Source organism: Schistocerca gregaria, chromosome X, assembly GCF_023897955.1.
Source record: "Schistocerca gregaria isolate iqSchGreg1 chromosome X, iqSchGreg1.2, whole genome shotgun sequence".
Lineage (NCBI taxonomy): Eukaryota > Metazoa > Arthropoda > Insecta > Orthoptera > Acrididae > Schistocerca > Schistocerca gregaria.
Genome location: NC_064931.1, coordinates 36,031,882 through 36,050,406, shown reverse-complemented (window position 1 = coordinate 36,050,406; position 18,525 = coordinate 36,031,882). Strand labels below are relative to the sequence as shown.

Genomic DNA, 18,525 nt, shown 5'->3' with positions numbered 1-18,525 from the left:
TGAGGTGTCATCATTACTATACATTTATCGATTGCCACTTCTGCAATGTACATTTACATAGATGTAATTCGAATGTGTAAAGGTTGTAGGTGCCAGATTAATTTATTTCCAGCAGAAATTATTATGCTGTGCCTGCTGGAAGTTAAGTTGCACGTGATATCAAAGAAAGTTTTATAACTATAGCTGTAACAGGAGAAAACATGGCATCTGTAGAACACAACAGAAAGCTTTTATAGAGGGAAAAGATTCTGTAGTGTGGAGTAAGTGAAGTTGGAGGAGACAAGAAGAAAATTTTGTATAAAAACATAGCTGTGAATATGGCAGCCCAATCCTTGGTTGTGGGAAGGTAATTCTCTTCTGGTTTTGCTGAATGTTTTAAATATGTTGATCATGCTTCCTGCCAGTGTTGTACAAAACGCTTTTGCCCTGGAAATTAATTATTATTCCATACCAGTTTTATATTATAAACATTTACAAGAAGGTATATAATTTACATTGACAGTCATAAATACATAAATAAATGGAAATAGGTTGACAAATTTAAAACAGCTACTCCTGATAAACAGAACTTGCTTACAACTAAGCAAATGCCTTGGATATATGTGATGTATGAAAATAATGATATGAAATAAAATATCTCGGACAAAATTTCATTAAATAAACATGATATGAAAGAACTAACATAGAGGTCCTGTAAAGTTTCAGTCGGGAATATGACCACCTTAGACACTATGTTAGCTGTACAGTGATTCTCCATTATCTCCGTATGAGCTAAAAAAATGGATTGGCATCTGCAGTCAATGTGTTTGGTGGACAATAAAAATAATAATCTATGGCTTGTTGCCCACTCAGTTCTTAACATTTTAAATTGTTCATCCATAACCAACTTGTTCACAAAGGGTTCAATTGATAAATCCCTGTGGCGCATTCTGTGACTGGTATGTAATGTTAATAACAAATTGTAGACCTATTAATACAACTGTGCTTTAGTTTTAACTGAATCCAGTAGTTGGTAGCTCTTACCTGTCAACACAACATATTCCTCACTAATTCTAACACAGCTCTTATGACTATGGCCTGACAGTGTGTATGTGTCATGTGGTAGTTGAATTCTGTGATTTTGCTGTAGTATTTGTGATTGGGACTTTGCAATAGCAAACATGATTTGTGACTTCAGTCATTGAGAGTGATGAGAACTTCATTGACATCTCTGAGAGTTGGCAAGACAAGGTTGGTGACAAAACTGAGACAAGCATTAACTGGGCACAATTCAGCAGTGCATTCTGGCAAAAGGTGACTTCAAGGTGTCTATCTCAGCTGATTGGCTATAATCACAGACAAAGGGTTCTCCATCACAACTTTGTATGCTCATAGAACTGGTCACTGAGTAAAAAGTAATTAGATGTCAACACACATCAAACTAGATTATTTAATTCAGAGCCAAATGTAACCCAAATTAACTGTAATGAATTAGGCAGAGGAACACAGGTCAAAAGAGGGAGACACCACATCAATGCTTATTGAAATACCAGAGATCCAACAAGTTCCTAATATTATGTAGCCACTGACCCATTAGTGGGCTAAAAGGTATGTCTGACCACCAATTTTACTGATTAATAGCCTAAGTGGAAACCCTATCAAGTGGAAATTCAGAAGGGCATATAGTTTACGTGGAACAGCACAATTTGAATTAAGACTCTTGCTAGTATCTTGCAACAAGGAACTTTCCTTCAAGAGGTTGGTGGTCTTCCTCCCAACCCTTTTTTTGGGTTAGCATGGGGTCTGAAATATACTGGATCAGACAGTAAACACAGCATCTCTTGAACATAGTCCTCCTTGTCCAGCAGAACTGTAGCATTGCCATTGTCTACAAGTCGGATAGCAATGTCAGAATCAACCCAAAGGTATACACAAACCTTCCCTCTCAGCTCCTGTAAAATTACCCTTGAGTGAATGTTCCCATTTAATGCATTACATGCTTCTGTTGTAACCTTCTGTGCAATGCCTAGGAGTAGTTTAAAAACAGTCTGTTCAGCAAAACTAGTAAAATAAACAACTGGCAAATGCTTGGGCTGAGCCATGGACACGTTCAAACTTAGCCAAATGTCAAGCAGTAGAAGAATGAAATTCTCAGTCAGACCATTCAGCCAGTGCCAAAACTGTTGAAGCACTTGTAAAATAAAGCCAAAGTAATTCCACAGAAACAAACTCCAGTTGTTGCTGAGTATAGCGTATCCCTGCACGAACAGGAGCTAAACCAGTACTTGATGCAATTAGCAGTAGGAGAATTAACATGATGCAAATGCCAAATGCTTGAATAACATTGTGGTCTGTACACAGTATTAAAAAGAGGGAGGAAGGGGGGGGGGGAGGTTGCACATTGCAGTCTTACTTCTACTGTGAAATTATTGAACTCCTGCAAGAAGTGATCCTTATTCTTCCCACAGGGGTAAATAGTGTGGAACTTGAGTTTCTTCCTGTTTATAATATTTTTGGTCAACGTATGGCAACGCAGCCAGATGACTGTCGTTTGGAATAATAATGTTTTATGGTCCGTAAAGGGTGATCTTGGATTGTGTAAGGTGGGTATCTTCTATATGATATGCAGTTGCAATGTGTCACTCGAGGACCAGTGTGTAGAGCATAAGCATCTCTCTTGCTTTCGGCAGCTTAATAAATCTACTATTGCAGAACATTGCACTGATACCAGTCATCCTATGGAGTACAGCAGCACAGATCTTCAGTTATGAGCTTCGAGCAATTGTGATATTGTTGTTAACAAAGCAGTTGAGATTAAATTAGCAAGTGACCTCATAAATAGAGGCAGAGATTTTTGCTTGAATTCTGCTCAGGGTCCTGCTCTTTCCCTGGTCACATGACAAAAGGATGGAGTAAATGTACTTGCTCATCCTTTGGTAACTAACGTTCATCATCAACAGCTTCTGACATTGGTCATCGTTGGATGTGGGGTGGCTAGTCGAAAACTTCCCCTGGCTGCATTCCCTTATGTTGCTTGAACATCTTATACACGAGGAAAAATTAAAAGTTTCACATTGATCACATGTATAATGTGTATTCAGATGTGTAGAAATTATTAGCTCATATGCATTGTATGTGATATTTCTTATTACTAGCTTCTTAAACAGTTTAAAGAAAATCAGAAGTGTGTGTGTGTGTGTGTGTGTGTGTGTGTGTGTGTGTGTGTGTGTGTGTGTGTGTGTGTGTGTGTCATGTTTTGATTTTCAGGGGATTAATTTCATTATATTGTGATTTCATAGATTACTACAGCTTCATGACACTGAATTTAAAACATTTGCAATTAAGTTTCTGTGTTTGTTAAATCTCTTTTTTTTCCCCTTGGTTTGTGTAGGTGACACGTGCTCTGAATAATTCAAATGACCATGTCTTGGCATTTGCTGCAAATTTTAGTTTCTCTGCTGACTCACATTTGGTGTGCATTCAGTCTGGTGGAGATGAAAGTTATCATACACAAGCTATAAACATTCACAATAAACCACGAAAAGGTGAGTTTTGTTTCTCATTCTTTAAATAATTAAACCACACCATATTTGCATTTTAATTGATAAGAGCTGTTCATATTATGTGTATTCATTAATGATATGAGAACTTCATTTGTAATTTCCCATTTGTTTCATAACTCTATGTTTACAACAAAGATAAATCTAATTCCATATTATTTTTCCCCCCAGGACAGAAATTTCGCCTATAATAATCTGTACACTGATAGCACACACATTTCCAATGAACCGTTATTGATTTATGAGATTTTGTATAAATTAATCAACATTCCAAAATAATATCAGTTAGTATGTTTTAGCTTCTCTGTCAATATTTTAACAGCTATGTCCTTATGTTGAAGAGGTAAGAAGCATGTACATTAGCTCGATTTTTTAATTTCCCAGTCTCACCATTTTACTCCCATTTGCAGTTATGTATCTAGAAGCTGATTATTTGTACACAAGTCAATAATGATTACTTACAACATAATCACATAGAAATAGTACCAATATTTCAACTTCTTGGGCTCCAGACACGTGAGATAATTTAGTATCTTCAAACTTTTAGTTGCATTCTCTTCCATGACTTGCCACTTGATAATGGCTGAGGAGAAATTGATCAAAAGCTTGTGAATATGAATTTATACCATGCAGCAGAAAGTGTAGAAAAACTTTGATTTTGTAGCTGTGTAGGACTATTTATGAAGATCAACCATATAAGGAAGAGAGAGATTGCTATTCACCATAAAGATGAAATGTTGAGTTGCAGACAGGCACAAAGGAAAGACACTTACACATCAGCTTTCGGCCAAAGTCTTCGTCAGAAAAGGAAACACACACACACACATTCATTCACACAAGCAAGCATACCTCACCAACATGTGATTGCCATCCCTGAAAACTTGGGCAATATTCCGGTACCACACACATTATCACTTGGTACTCTTGAGTGCAAACTCAAATTTTTGCATAGGAGGAGAGATTTGCATACCACACCTAAGTCATCCTGATTTAGATTTTGCATGGTATCCTAAAATCACTTAAGGTGAGAGACAAGCTTGTTGTTGTTGTTGTTGTTGTTGTGTGTTCTTCAGGTTTCCTTTGTCCATCTGTGTCAACCTCTTAAAGACTTCATTGGCGTGTTAAACTCAATCTTTAGTTTTTCTTGTGTGCAATCCTTACATAACTGCCCCAAATCCTGTATCACAATAGAGCCAAATACGGTGTTTGAAAATGATTGTGACCTTTGAACATCCACATTTGTATCTTGGGTTACTCATGTACCATGGCTTGCTGCACTCAGATTTTAGTCAGGTGAAATACTCTTGAAATGAGCAGTCACTTCCCTGCTTTTATACACACTTAGTTTTTTCTGGCCACCTCACCAATTTTGTTGCGTTTGTGTTTTATGTTCTTGCTGCACTTGTCACAGATACCACATCTATAATTTGCCTCTAAATTGGAAGTGGACTTTGTGGTCATTGGTGAAAAAAATCTGGTATGTTATTTAAAAATAATTATATTGTGAGAAATTGTCAAATTCAGTAATAACATAATCGTGTTGGTTCACATGAATGTCCACGTACTGCTTCAACAATAACTAATTGATCTGTACCCTATCACTTGGTTCTCTTTATATATAGTACCACTTCATCACATCCCAAATACAAAAGGTACTCTTATCAAATTTAAATCTTGGTTTGCTATTACACCAATGGTGCTTCTTGGTTTTTTCCAATCATATCTCTCTAATGGCAATTTTTATATGTATGATGTTAACACTAATAACAACAACAACAATAATAATAATAATAATAATAATAATAACAAAGGAAATAACTTATGATAGTGTTGTACAATTCGTTATGGCTAGCATCATGTGGTCTCTACTCTTTGGTACTTATGATTTTACCTGGTGGAAAAAACCAAGACATGTTCTTTTATCGGTAGACAGTTGCTGCATCGCTGATGAAACCCAAAAATTGTGCTGTATACTATGGGTGCTGGCCTGCCTCGGAAATTTTCTAAATAGAAATGCTTTGAGTGTACACGTGTTGCCAGTAATCAGGTGTAGATAGAAGTAAAATTCTCCAGAGTGGCAGAAACATCAAATCTTGCTAAATTGTTGCTAATATAACCGGCAACTGAGGACCTACTTCTTGTTCGTGGATACTACCTTGTAGCAGTTCTTTTTTTTATACTTAACGTTTCTTTTATTTTTTACCCTCTCCAGTTGCTACTGAAAGTCAGATTTTCATTTTCTGCTACCCTGTCAAAGAATAAAAGGTCATAGATCATTTATTTTCATTTTTCAAAAGTAATAATTTGAAAAATTTGGCTCGGAAACCTGTCTTATCAAAATGTCAAATTTCACAGATCTTTTAAAAATAATGACTCTTCATGTACTTAACAATAATACGGTATACTAATGCATGCATGCAAAACAAAAAGTATTAAAATGAAACACAGCCCACTCTAAAATGCCTCCTGGTTGTGCATGAAGTATATCGTCATACTTCATTCTGAGGCTTTAATATGTTTGTGTAAACAGAACTACATATAAAGAGGACTACTGCTGGACATCTTAACATACAAAGAATTCATTCCTATCTAGTTTTCAACTGTGTGGCATAGTGGCAATAGCACTATATCACACTGAAAGAAATAGTTTAAGAGGTATTTGACATATTAGTATTTGCTGTCGATTCTGAAGGAAAGACTTGTGTTTCTGAGAAGATTTTGAAGTCTTTATGATTTCTATTATACTTGCTATTGATAAATTCATACTTACATTATGTACAGAGCATTTAAAGGCTGAGGTCAAAACAATGCTCCTTGAGTTCATGAGAGTCACTCAGGCCTATTGACATCCTTGGGAGAGTCAACCATGACAAAACTATTCTACTTGGTGTGCAGGATATCAGACTGCAAAAATAACCTCAGACGGAAAGAAGAAAAATACTAATTATAAAGAAGACAGGCACAGACAGTTGAGAATATTACCAAAAATTCGTAGACTTCAACCTTGGGAGGGAAATCAGTTTGGGTTCCAGATAAATACAGGATCCTCTGAGGCTACACTGACTTATCTTGGAAGATAGATTGAGGCAAGGCTAACCTATGTTTAAAGCATTTGTAAATTTAGAGATAGGTTTTGACAATGTTGACTTTACTACATTCTTTGAAATTTTGAAGGTAGTGATGATAAAATACACGGAGTGAATGGTTATTTACAATTTGTACGGAAACCAGATTGCAATTATAAGAGTTGAAGGGTATAAAAGGGAGGTGGTAGTTCAGAATGGAGTAGGACAGTGTCATCACCTATCCCCTATGGTATTCAGCCTGTAAATTTAGCAAGTTGTAAAGTAAACGAAGGAGAAAAGGAATTAAATTTGTGGAGGAGAAATTTAAGAAAAAATGAGGTTGCAGGAAACATTGTAATTCTGACAGAGACAGCAAAGGACCTGGAAGATCAGGTCAGCAGAGTTGAAAATAACTTGAAAAGGAAATATGACACAAAAATCAATAAAAGTACAACAAGGGCAATGGAATGTAATCTAATCAAATCAGGTAGTACTGAAGAACTTAAATTAGGAAATTAGGCACTGAAATTAGTAGATAAGTTTTTGTGAGCAGGAAAATAACTATAGATGGCAAAAATAGAGGGGATATAAAAGTAAACTGACAGTTGCAAGGAAATAACTTCTGAGAGAGAGAAATTTACTAACACTAAATGTAAATTTAACTGTTGGTATGTTTCTTTCTGAGGATGTGTGTCTATACTGTAGTGTTATACAGAAGTGACACATGAACAATAAACAGTTCTGACAACAAGAGAATAGAAGATTTTGAAATGAAGGCTGTTGAAGATTAGTTGGGTTGATTGAATAACTAGTATCGTACTGAATCCCATTGGGGAGAAAAGAAATTTGGCACAACTTGATTGAAAGAAGGGATCAGTTGATCAGACATATCTTAAGGCATCAGGTAATCATCAGTTTGGTAATGCAGGTAAGTGTGAAGCATAAACATGGTAGAGGCAGGCCAAGGCTTGTATACAGTAAGTAGTTTCAAGTGGATATAGGTTGCAGTAGTTATGTGGAAATGAAAAGGCTTGCACAAGATAGTATGGAGTGCTGCATGAAACCAATCTTTGGACTGAAGATAAACAACAACCGCATATACAGTCCTGCCCAGGTGATTGGTTAATGGAAGTTAAAAATATATCTTTAATATGAACTCATTTACGAACCAATTTAGCCTTATCAGTATTATTTCAAGTGATCCGTGTCAACGCTACCAAAGAAACACACACACAAATTATGCGTGAAAAGTAAACAGGTACAGGCAAGAAAGTGCAGCAAGGAAAGACAGATTAGGTTAAAACCTTCATCTACGGCTATAAATATTTACAGATTACTGCTACTTCCTGACTTATTCGTAACTTGCGCTATGCCAACTAAATTATCGAGAAATCTGTGTCTTAATTTACAAAAGCTGCCAGATTCTGGCTGTTATTGTGGTTCATGGTAGAGGATTATTCTGATCTTATGTGAGTTTTCACAGGGTGGTGGTTTGTCTGGAAAACCTGGAACTATCAGGGAAGTTAATTTTATCTGAGAAGTGAGAGAAATATTGGGTAGTTTTGAAAGGCCTGATAGGGTTTCAAGCATTTGGTGGCTGAAGTTGTAGTCAGTCATTCAGTTATAAATTGTTGTGGAGAGCTTTGAAGAGGAATTCCTTGTTGTGTCAGTAATAAGGGAAGACAAAGCAGTGCATCAAATTCTACTAATTTTAATACATGTCTGTACTTTGGTGATTTTCTCACAGAGTTGTGCTTCAAGTAAATTATTACCATAGCACTTATTTTTATATGTGATCAACCACTGTTATCAAATATATAAATATTATTGTTGCTCCTTGCAAGGCCTATTTCTTTGGGATTTCACACTAAAAAATGACTGAAAGTATGTAACACATTAAGACAGTAGAATTGCTTCAATTTCAGAAAATTACAGAGCATTTCTTGAAAAAATAGACAGTAAAATATTCCTCTAATCTCTGTGGTCAAAACTGCCAGTAATCTTCATCTCAACCTTATTGAAACTAATCTTCATTTGAGTCTCTCTCTCTCTCTCTCTCTCTCTCTCTCTCTCTCTCTCTCTCTCTCTCTCTCTCTCACACACACACACAAAATTAATTGATTCATTGAGGACCTAGCCACACAGAAAAATGGTTTTCACTTCTGGGAAGCTATTCTGAATGAAAAAAAGTTTGAATACTTCATGTACACAGTTATCATAATTAAATGCAGAGTGATGCTTCTCTATGAAAACAGTATGTTGGTAATATGAAAGAGCAGTTAGTTGTCACATGTTATAAAGTTTGTGGCACCATCATGCATCAGGGTGGGATAGAAAACCTCCATCAAAATTAAGTTAATGTTGCAGGAGGCATGTAAGAAAAGAGTACTGCTCAAAGTAACAGTTGCATAATATAGAAAACACCAAACAGAGGTAGAAACAATCCAACCCAAGGAGGGAAAAATGTAAAGATTTGGAGCAGTAGAAAATTTATTTTTCATTGATTAAGATATGTTGATAATCAGACCAAAAAAAGATTTGATGCAGCATAGAAAGTCTTCTGCGAGATTAGCTTACTGTACCACCAGTCCAGAAGAATAAATCTAAATGATGTAGCTTTTAGCAGAGCAGAAAAAATTAATTCAAATGAATATGAAAGCATTGGGATTTGAAAAGTGCTCCTGCAAGTCATGCCACTTGTATTTTGATTGGAACAGGTGATTATTGGCTTTGTGGTGTGTCCAATTCAGAATTATCCAGTTTAGTTGTTCTGTGGTTATCTTTCGTATATTAAATAACTGTAAACTTACAGTCAGTTTGTCTAATGGCATATAATACTGTTGTAAGTTGCTATACATCGTTATATGTCTAAAATGCTTGTGTGCACACTTCTCTTATAATTTGGCCAAAGTTTAACATGGCTTGGATGATAATAGAATGAACAAGGAGTGTTTTTTAATTTGGGTCCATTTGAATTTAAGTACACAACGAAAAGTTATTTCAAAAAAGTAAATTTATTTTCAGAAAGTACATACTTCGCTCTATTTTTTGACATGGTTATCAAATTTGTTCAAACACGTATCATACCTCTCATCCAATTTTAAAACACCCTCTTCATAAAAACTTGTCACCTGCTCCGATAACCAAGAGTTTACTGCTGGTTTCACATCGTCGTCGTCATTGTTAATGGTTGCCACTGAGGTGTTGAGGTGGAGGAACAGATGATAATCGCTCGACGCAAGATCAGGACTGTAGGGTGGTTGGTCTAAAACTTCCCAGCCAAAATTGTCCAATAAATTGCGGGTCTGACCTGAAATGTGAGGTCTTTTGTTTTGAATCGCTCTGCGTAGCTTTCTCAGGGTTTTGCAGTATGCTTCTGCATTGATAGTGGTTCCTCATTGCATGAAGTTGACCAACAAAACACCATGCCTATCCCAAAACACCAATGCCATGATTGTGTTCATAAACAATGTTGTAAAGGTTGGTTGATTGTTTTGGGGAAGGAGACCAGACAGCGAGGTCATCGGTCTCATCGGATTAGGGAAGGATTGGGAAGGAAGTCAGCCATGCCCTTTCAAAGGAACCATCCCGGCATTTGCCTGGAGCAATTTAGGGAAATCACAGAAAACCTAAATCAGGATGGCCAGACGTGGGATTGAACTGTCGTCCTCCCGAATGTGAGTTCAGTATCTAACCACTGCGCCACCTCACTCGGTAATGTTGTAAAGCACTGATCTTGACAAGTCAGGAAATTTGTTTGAGAGACCTGTTATTGTGAAGTGCCTGTTCTCACGAATCCTTGTTTCAACTGAAGGCATCAAATCGTCTGTAATCAAAGAAGGGCGACCGGAGTGGTCCTCATCATGGATGTTGTCACGGCCATTTTTGAATTCTCGTACCCACTTACGCACTTTACTTTCACTCATAAAAGTATGACCATACACTTGCAAACCTGTCGATGAATTTTTGCAGCAGACAAGTTCCTTGCTGACAAAAACCGTATCACTAAGCGAACCTCACACACAGCGCGCGAGTTGATAGTCTTAAACATTTTGAAAGCACAGAACAGAACTGTACAGGTTAAGTGCAGAGCTGAAATTGAGCACTGTTCCCGATGCATGGCATTACACGACACACGCACTCGATGCAGTATGTGCGTGAACTACTACTGTCTACAACAAAATGGACCTTACTTAAAAAACATGCCTCATATGTTCTCTGTCTAATTTGGATTTTGTACATGGAAATGATAACCACATTGTACTTTAATTCTATAGGGTGGTTGTTGTTGTGGAGGTGGTGGTCTCTGCTCCAAAGACTGGTTTGATGCAACTCTCCATGCTACAATGTACTGTGCAAGTCTCTTCATCTCCAAGTAACTATTACAACCTACAGCCTTCTGAAACTGCTTGTATTCGTCTCTTGGTCTCTCTCCATGAGACTAAATTGGTGTTACCTTGATGCCTCAGAATGTGTCCTACCAACTGAGCCCTTCTTCTAGTCAGGTTGTACCACAAATTTCTCTTTTCCCCAATTCTATTCAGTATCTCCTCATTAGTTATATGATTTACGCATCTAATCTTCAGCATTCTTCTGTAGCACCACATCTCAAAAGCTTCCATTCTCTTCTTGCGTAAACTGTTTATCATCCATGTTTCACTTCCATACGTGAATATATTCAATGAAATGTGTATTAAGCCCAACCAACAGGCATTACATGGATTGAGCAAAAATAATAGTGCATTGAGAATGCCTTGCTTCTAGCCGAAATCTAGATCTGAACAATAAAATTTAAAAAGGACGACTGATCGCTGCAAACTATAATTTACATGTCAATATGACAGTTGCTGAGTGCAACAGCTTTCTGAATGGAAGGTAACCTGAATTAAGTTTTAGTTGTAACGTCATATCCATGAATTCATGCTTCATCACCTGTTGTGACATATTTCAGTAGTTCTGCGTCATTGTTGACTTCATTCTGCATAGTTGTCAACTTCATGTAGTGACTTCTAAAAAACTTGCTTTTTTTTTGCTATGTTTGTTCAAAATTCAGCTGTTTCCAGACAAATTTTGGTGTCACACATTTCATAATAAAAACCCTCAAAAAAAATAAAAAAAATTGTGGCATGAATGAATTGATATGTCAACATCATCATCAGTGACTTCTTTGATTGTAATTCTGTTACCGTTCATCATCATTTCTTTGACAACAGTGAAAAAATTGTGCAAATCAGACTAATGCAAATCCCTGTTACTTTTTTGAATACATCTTGTGTGTCCTTTTCCAAATTTCACAGATAACTTTCAGAAAATAAAGTAGCATGGGAACTTAAGTCTTGAAAATAAGTCCATGGGTAGAACCATTGAACCACAGGATATGGAGTATACCAAGAACAAAAGGAAAAGACTCTCCTTTCAGACACACACAACTAAAAGGAGCAGTGTGTACATGCTTTACAGCCATGGTTTGCAGACCAGTTTTTATAGTCATAGTACTTATAGAAATACTGGTAATTGCAAGTTACAACATTATCGAAGTTGTGTTAATTTATTACTATTACAGTTATCAAATTAAGAGCACGACACATATACCATAGTTATCAAATTTTTGTACATACACTGTTGAGTTGTAATTTTGCGGACGTTATGCTAGAGCAGTGTACTTTCATTGATGTATCAAATTATTATTACTCAGAATAAGTGAAATGGGGACTTAAAATAGGTTTTTTCGGTGGCCACAGGAAATTTGGAATTTTAACCAGAAAAAAATCCGGCGTATGTAGCTGTATATGTAAACTGCTGTCATTTTCATCTGAAGAACCGTAGTCAAATATCTGAAATAATTTGCAGTTATGTGTTACTCCTCACCCCCTCTACAGACTATCCAAGTGGCCACTTTTATGTGACGTATATATGCTAAAATGCTCCTGAAAGACAAGGGTAACTGATGGGTGTCAATTTCAGTTCATCAGGTGATTAGCATTTCAGTACAGCTACACAAGGTAGATAGGAATAATGCCTTCTATAGTTTGGCTATGAGGAAAGATTACGAATTGAATTTCTCTTTCAGAAATCGCATGGAATGTTGGTGGTTGTGAGAAGATCATGTTAAGAACTGGGTTAGAAAAGTCTGGAAGCATATGTTGGAATTCGACAGGATCGTGGCCTTTCAAGACTGCAGTTTATTGTTTTGTGGTCTTGGAAATTGTTGCTTGTGTCAGTTGGGGTCCAGTGATTGTTGAGCGAATATAGAATTGATGCTTTCAGGAGGGCTGTACTTAACGCAATCTGAGATATTGGCGACTCCATGTAACTGATGCCAAAGAGCACAAACATATTGTTCACTTGACCATGCAGGACTGTATAGTCACATTCCATTCTCTTGAGTCAGGAAACAGGCATGTTTGGAGTAAGACAAATGTCCGTATAAATAGTGCAGTGATTGCCTGGAGCACCATGGACTGCTAGCACTGCAGACTTGTAAATTTTTTATACAAGTTAATTCCTCCATTTTAGAGACAGGTCATGCTACAAGAACTAAATTTTATAGGTGAAATAACTCTTGTGGACGCCTCTGTCCCTACTATACTGTAAACACAGAATAAATATTACTTTGTTATTTGATAACCACCTTGGTGTTTTAGTTTTAATCACCAGTAGAGTAGAGTGTGTGTGTGTGTGGTGTGTGTGTGTGTGTGTGTGTGTGTGTGTGTGTGTGTGTTCAAAAGTATCCGGACACCTGGCTGAAAATGACATACTAGTTCTTGGCGCCCTCCATTGGGTAAGCTGGAATTCAATATCCCACCCATAGCCTTGATGATAGCTTCTGCTCTCGCAGGCATATGTTCAGTGTTTCTTGGAGAATGGCAGTCCATTCTTCACTCCCCCTGTGGGTCCATGGGTTCGAATAGCCCCGAGGTATTCCTGCCTGTCGTAAGAAGCGACTAAAAGGAGTCTCTCACTTCGGCCCTATGAGTTCAGGTCCCATCCTATGGTTTGACCTGCCACTTTCAAAATTCTACAGAAGTGCGGGCCATATGGGGAAGGACTCCTTACGTGGTGCACAAGCACCCTTATATTCGATCTGCTGAATCACTTGTCATGGCTTTGCATCTCCACCTGCGATTTAACTATCTGGGCAAGGACACTTTCCGGGTATGTCATCTTCTTCCGTTGTCTTCTGTCCTCTTTTGCCCCCATGACAATATTGGATTTCTCTGCATCCAGTATCCAACACAGTAGCCAGTCTGTTGTGGTGGGGCCATCATGTACCCACTTGGTGATAGTCCCCCGACAACACAGGGATCGCACTGCTGATGCCTAAGCTGTACACTCGCCACGTACACCAAGGAGTAGATGCCTGACTTCCTGGGGCATCAGGACTCCCAGCAACAGCCATCATGCCAGATGGCCTTTGCTGTGGCGGGGTGACGCTCGTGGGGAGAGCCCCTGGTTGGAGTGGGTGACATCAGGGTGGATGACCCACAATCTTCGACTAAGTCACCTCTTGCTAGTGACCGTACGGCACCAGCAGTCTCTAAGAATGGCAAGATAGAATACAGTGCCAACAGGTATGACCCTAAGTTGTTTCCCTCCCTCGCTACACCATGGGAGGAACGTAGAACTACAGAACAGAGAGAGCCATATTCGCCTTGGTTTTTAGTCTGTAGCAGAACCGATGGGGTCCCTTTACTACCTACGAAGTCTCAGTTTTTTGTTGAACACCTTGAGGATAAGTTAGGAGAAGTGACAGTGCTGTCCAAGATGCGAAACGGTGTAGTCTAGATTCAGACAACATCCCCAGCCCAATCCCGAGCAACACTTGCATGTTACAAGCTGGGTGATATTTCTGTTTCTGTCTCTCTCGATAAAAGCCTCACCGTGGTCTGGGGGATTATTTTCCATCATGACCTCCTCTTGCATTCTGATGACAAACTCTGCGCCAATTTAGAATGGCGGGGTGTACATTTCATCTGGCGCGTTTACAGGGGACCCAAAGACAACAGGGTTGCTATCGGTGCCTTTATCTTGGCCTTTCAGGGTGATTAATTGCATGAAAAGGTCAAGGTGATGGTTTACCGCTGTGATGTTAAGCCATACGCCCCTCCCCCTGTGCGGTGCTTTGAGTGCCGGAAGTGCGGGCACATGTCTTCCCACTACACTTCCAGCACCACATGTCAAGACTGTGGACGTCCACTGCACCCACATACTCCATGTGCACCACCTACCACTTGCATCAACTGTGGAGAGCACCACTCCCCCTGCTCACCAGACTGCCCGGTACTCCAAAAGGAGCAGAAAATTATGGACTACAAAACCGTGGACAAGTTGACTTACACAGACGCAAAATGTAAATTCGAAAGATTACACCCCATTCGGTTGACGTCGACATACGCTGCAGCTACGTCACCATCACCGTCCCAAGTGCCAGTGGTTTTTCACTCTGTGCCACGAACCAGAATACATCCGCCCCCCTTGGTGGTAGGGGGCAAATCTTCCTCCGTTGCTCCCAAAGCACCTACTTTGGGAGCAAGGGAGCAAGGCTCCCCCCCCCCCCCCCAGACGCAGGGAACATCGGTCCCTCCCCTCACCCCTGCTAGAGAAGCAACAGCCTCCTCTGGCTCCTCTCGTATGGAAGGGGTCCCTTGGGGCCCCCTCTCCCAAGGTCTCCATTAATGCCATGGTGGACACTCGCCAGTAGCTCAAGGAGCCAAAAGCTGCTGGACGAAGAGCTTCACAGTCTTCCTCTGTGCCTGAATCTGCTTTGGAGAAATCTTCTCAGCAAGCCCCTAAAGCGAAACGAGAGAGCAAGCAAACTAAGAAGAATTCTGCTAAGAAACAGGACCCTCTGGTAGCCCCAACACCACCACACTCTATCAATGCTGCATCTGAGGATGCAGTGGAGATCTGAAGCTCACTGACACGCCTAATCCACCATAGAAATGGCTACAAATACTCAGTCGGAGGCAGCAGGTGACCCTGAGGCATAATCTGCCTCCTTGAGTGCTTCATGCCTTCTTAGCCTCATGATAATGTCATCCTCCAGTGGAATTGCGGCAGTTTTTTCCACCACCTGGCTGAGCTACGGCAGCTGTTAAGCTTTATACCTGCTTTCTGCAGTGCCCTCCTGGAAACCTGGTGCCCAGCAATGAGGACCCCTGCCCACTGTGGCTATAAGGGATATTGCAGGAACTGTGGCAACTATAATAGAGTGTCAGGTGGTGCTTGCATCTATGTCTTGAACTCAGTATGCAGTGAACCTGTGCCATTTCAAACCCCTCTTGAAGCTGTGGCTGTCAGGATAAGGACGATGCAGGAAATAACAACTGTCTACAACATATATATTCCTCCAGTTGGTGCCGTACCCTTGAATGCATTGGCTGCATTGATTGATAAACTTCCTAAACCTTTCCTACTTTTGGGAGATTTTAAGGCTCATAACCCCTTGTGGGGTGGCACAGTTCTTACTGGCTGAGGCAGAGATGTAGAAAATTTACTGTCACAACTCGATGTCTGCCTCTTTAAGTACTGGGGCTGCCACACATTTCAATGTGGCTCATGGTAGTTACTTGGCCATTGATTTATCAATTTGCAGCCCTGGACTTCTCCCATCTATCCACTGGAGAGCACATGGTGACCTGTGTGGTGGTGACCGCTTCCACTTCTTCCTCTCACTTCCCCAGCCTCAGGCCCTAGAACGCCTGCCCAAGTGGGCTTTAAACAATGCACACTGGGAAGCCTTCACTTCTACTGTCACCTGTCACCATTGAATCTCCCCCACATGGTAACTTTGATGTAGTGGTTGAGCAGGTAACTACAACGATCATTTCTGTGGAGGAAAATCACTTGTTCTTTAGGGTGCCCCAGTGAAAGACAGTCCCTTGGCAGTCGCCGGAAGTTGTTGAGGCAATTAAAAAGCATCGGCGAGCTCTACAGCAGCATAAGTGGCACCCTTCCCTTGAGCAGCTCATAGCCTTTAAATGCCTCTGTGCCCGCGTTCACCAGCTTATCGAAAGGCGGATACAGGAGTGTTGGTAGAGGTACATGTCGACCATTGGGTGCCATATGTCACCTTCCCAAGTCTTGGCAAAGATCAAACGAATTTTTGGGTACCAGATCCTAACAGGATTTCCCAGTGTTAACATAAATGGCGTGTTATCTATCGACACAAACACGATTGCTGAGCACTATGCTCACGCCTTTGCTTTGGAGAATTACCTACCAGCCTTTCGGTCTTTCAAACGACGTACGGAAAGGAAAGTACTCTCATTCACTATACGCCACAGTGAACACTATAATGCCCCATTTACAGAGTTGGAGCTCCTCAGTGACCTTGTACATTGCCCCGACACAGCTCCTGGGCCCGATCGGATCCACAGTGAGATGATTAAACATCTCTCATCTGACTACAATGATATCTCCTTGTGATCTTCAACCAAACCTGCTGCGATGGTATCTTTCCATCGCACTGGTGGGAGAGCACCATCATACCAGTGCTCAAACCTAGCAAAAAACTGCTTGATGTGGATAGCTATTGGCCCGTCAGCCTCACCAATGTTCTTTGTAAGCCACTGGAATGTATGGTGTGTTGGCAGTTGGGTTTGGTCCTGGAGTCCTGTGGCCTTCTGGCTCTGTGCCAGGGCAGCTTCCACCTGGGTCGCTCTACCACTGATAATCTTGTGTCTCTTGAGTCTGCCATCCAAACAGCCTTTTCCAGATGTCAACACCTTATTGCCGTCTTTCTTGATCTACAAAAAGCATATGATACCACCTGGCGACATCATATCCTTGGCACAATATACGAGTGTGATATCCGAGGCTCGCTCCCGATTTTTATCGAGAATTTCCTGTTGCTTCATACTTTCTGAGTCCAAGTTAGTGCCTCCCATAGTTCCCCCCATATCCAGGAGAATGGGATCCTGCAGGGCACTGTGTTGAGTGTTTCTCTGTTTTTAGTGGCCATTAACGGTCTAGCAGCACCTGTAGGGCTGTCTGTCTCGCCCTCCCTGTATGCAGACAGCTTCTGCATTTAGTACTGCTCCAGCAGAACTGGTGTTGCTGGTCGATGCCTTCAAGGAGCCATCCACAAGGCGCATTCATGGGCTCTAGCCCACGGCTTTCACTTTTCGATCACAATGTCGTGTGTTATGCTCTTCTGTCAGCATCGTACTATTCATCTGGAACCAGAACTTTACCTTACTGATGAACCCCTCGCTGTAGTGGAGACGTATCGATTTTTAGGACCGGTTTTCGACACTCGATTGTCTTGGCTTCCTCACCTTTGTCAGCTTATGTGGAAGTCCTGGCAGCACCTCAATGCCCTCCGCTGCCTGAACAGCACCAACTGGGGTGCAGATCACTCTATGCTGCTGCTGCTATACAGAGCCCTTGTTCAATCCTGCCTTGACTATGAGAGTCTGGTTTATGGTTCATTGGCATCCTCAGTGTTGCGTTTACTCAACCCAGTGCACCACTGTGGTGTTCGACTAGCGACGGGAGCTTTTAGGATGAGTCCAGTGACCAGCGTCGTTGCGGAGGCTGGAGTCCCTCCTTTGCAGATCAGGTGTAAACAACTGCTCGCCAGTTATGTTGCACACGTTCGTAGTTCTCCTGAGCATCTGAATTACTGTCTCCTTTTCCCACTCACTGCAGTTAATCTCCTGCCTCGGCTACCAAGGTCAGGGCTTACAGTTGCAGTTTGCATCCGATCCCTTCGATCTGAACTAGAGTCCTTGCCTTTACTACCTATACTGGAGGTCCAATCGTGTACACCTCCATGGTGTACACCTAGCCTGCGACTTCTTCTGGACCTTCCACATGGCCCAAAGGACTTGGTTCACCCCATGGCTCTCTGCTGTCACTTCTTCTCGATTCTTGACCTGTACCAAGGCCATGAAGTGCTTTACACTGATGGCTCAATG

General features: G+C 40.5%; 1 protein-coding gene across 1 annotated transcript in view; it reads left to right on the top strand.

Annotated features, from left to right (window-relative positions):
* LOC126298656 (zinc finger FYVE domain-containing protein 9) overlaps nt 1–18,525 on the top strand; it is a 390,138-nt gene that overhangs the window by 315,070 nt on the left and 56,543 nt on the right. The window contains exon 14 of the mRNA XM_049990071.1: nt 3,371–3,524. Coding sequence (XP_049846028.1) covers nt 3,371–3,524 — 154 coding nt within the window. The remainder of the gene's footprint in view (nt 1–3,370; nt 3,525–18,525) is intronic.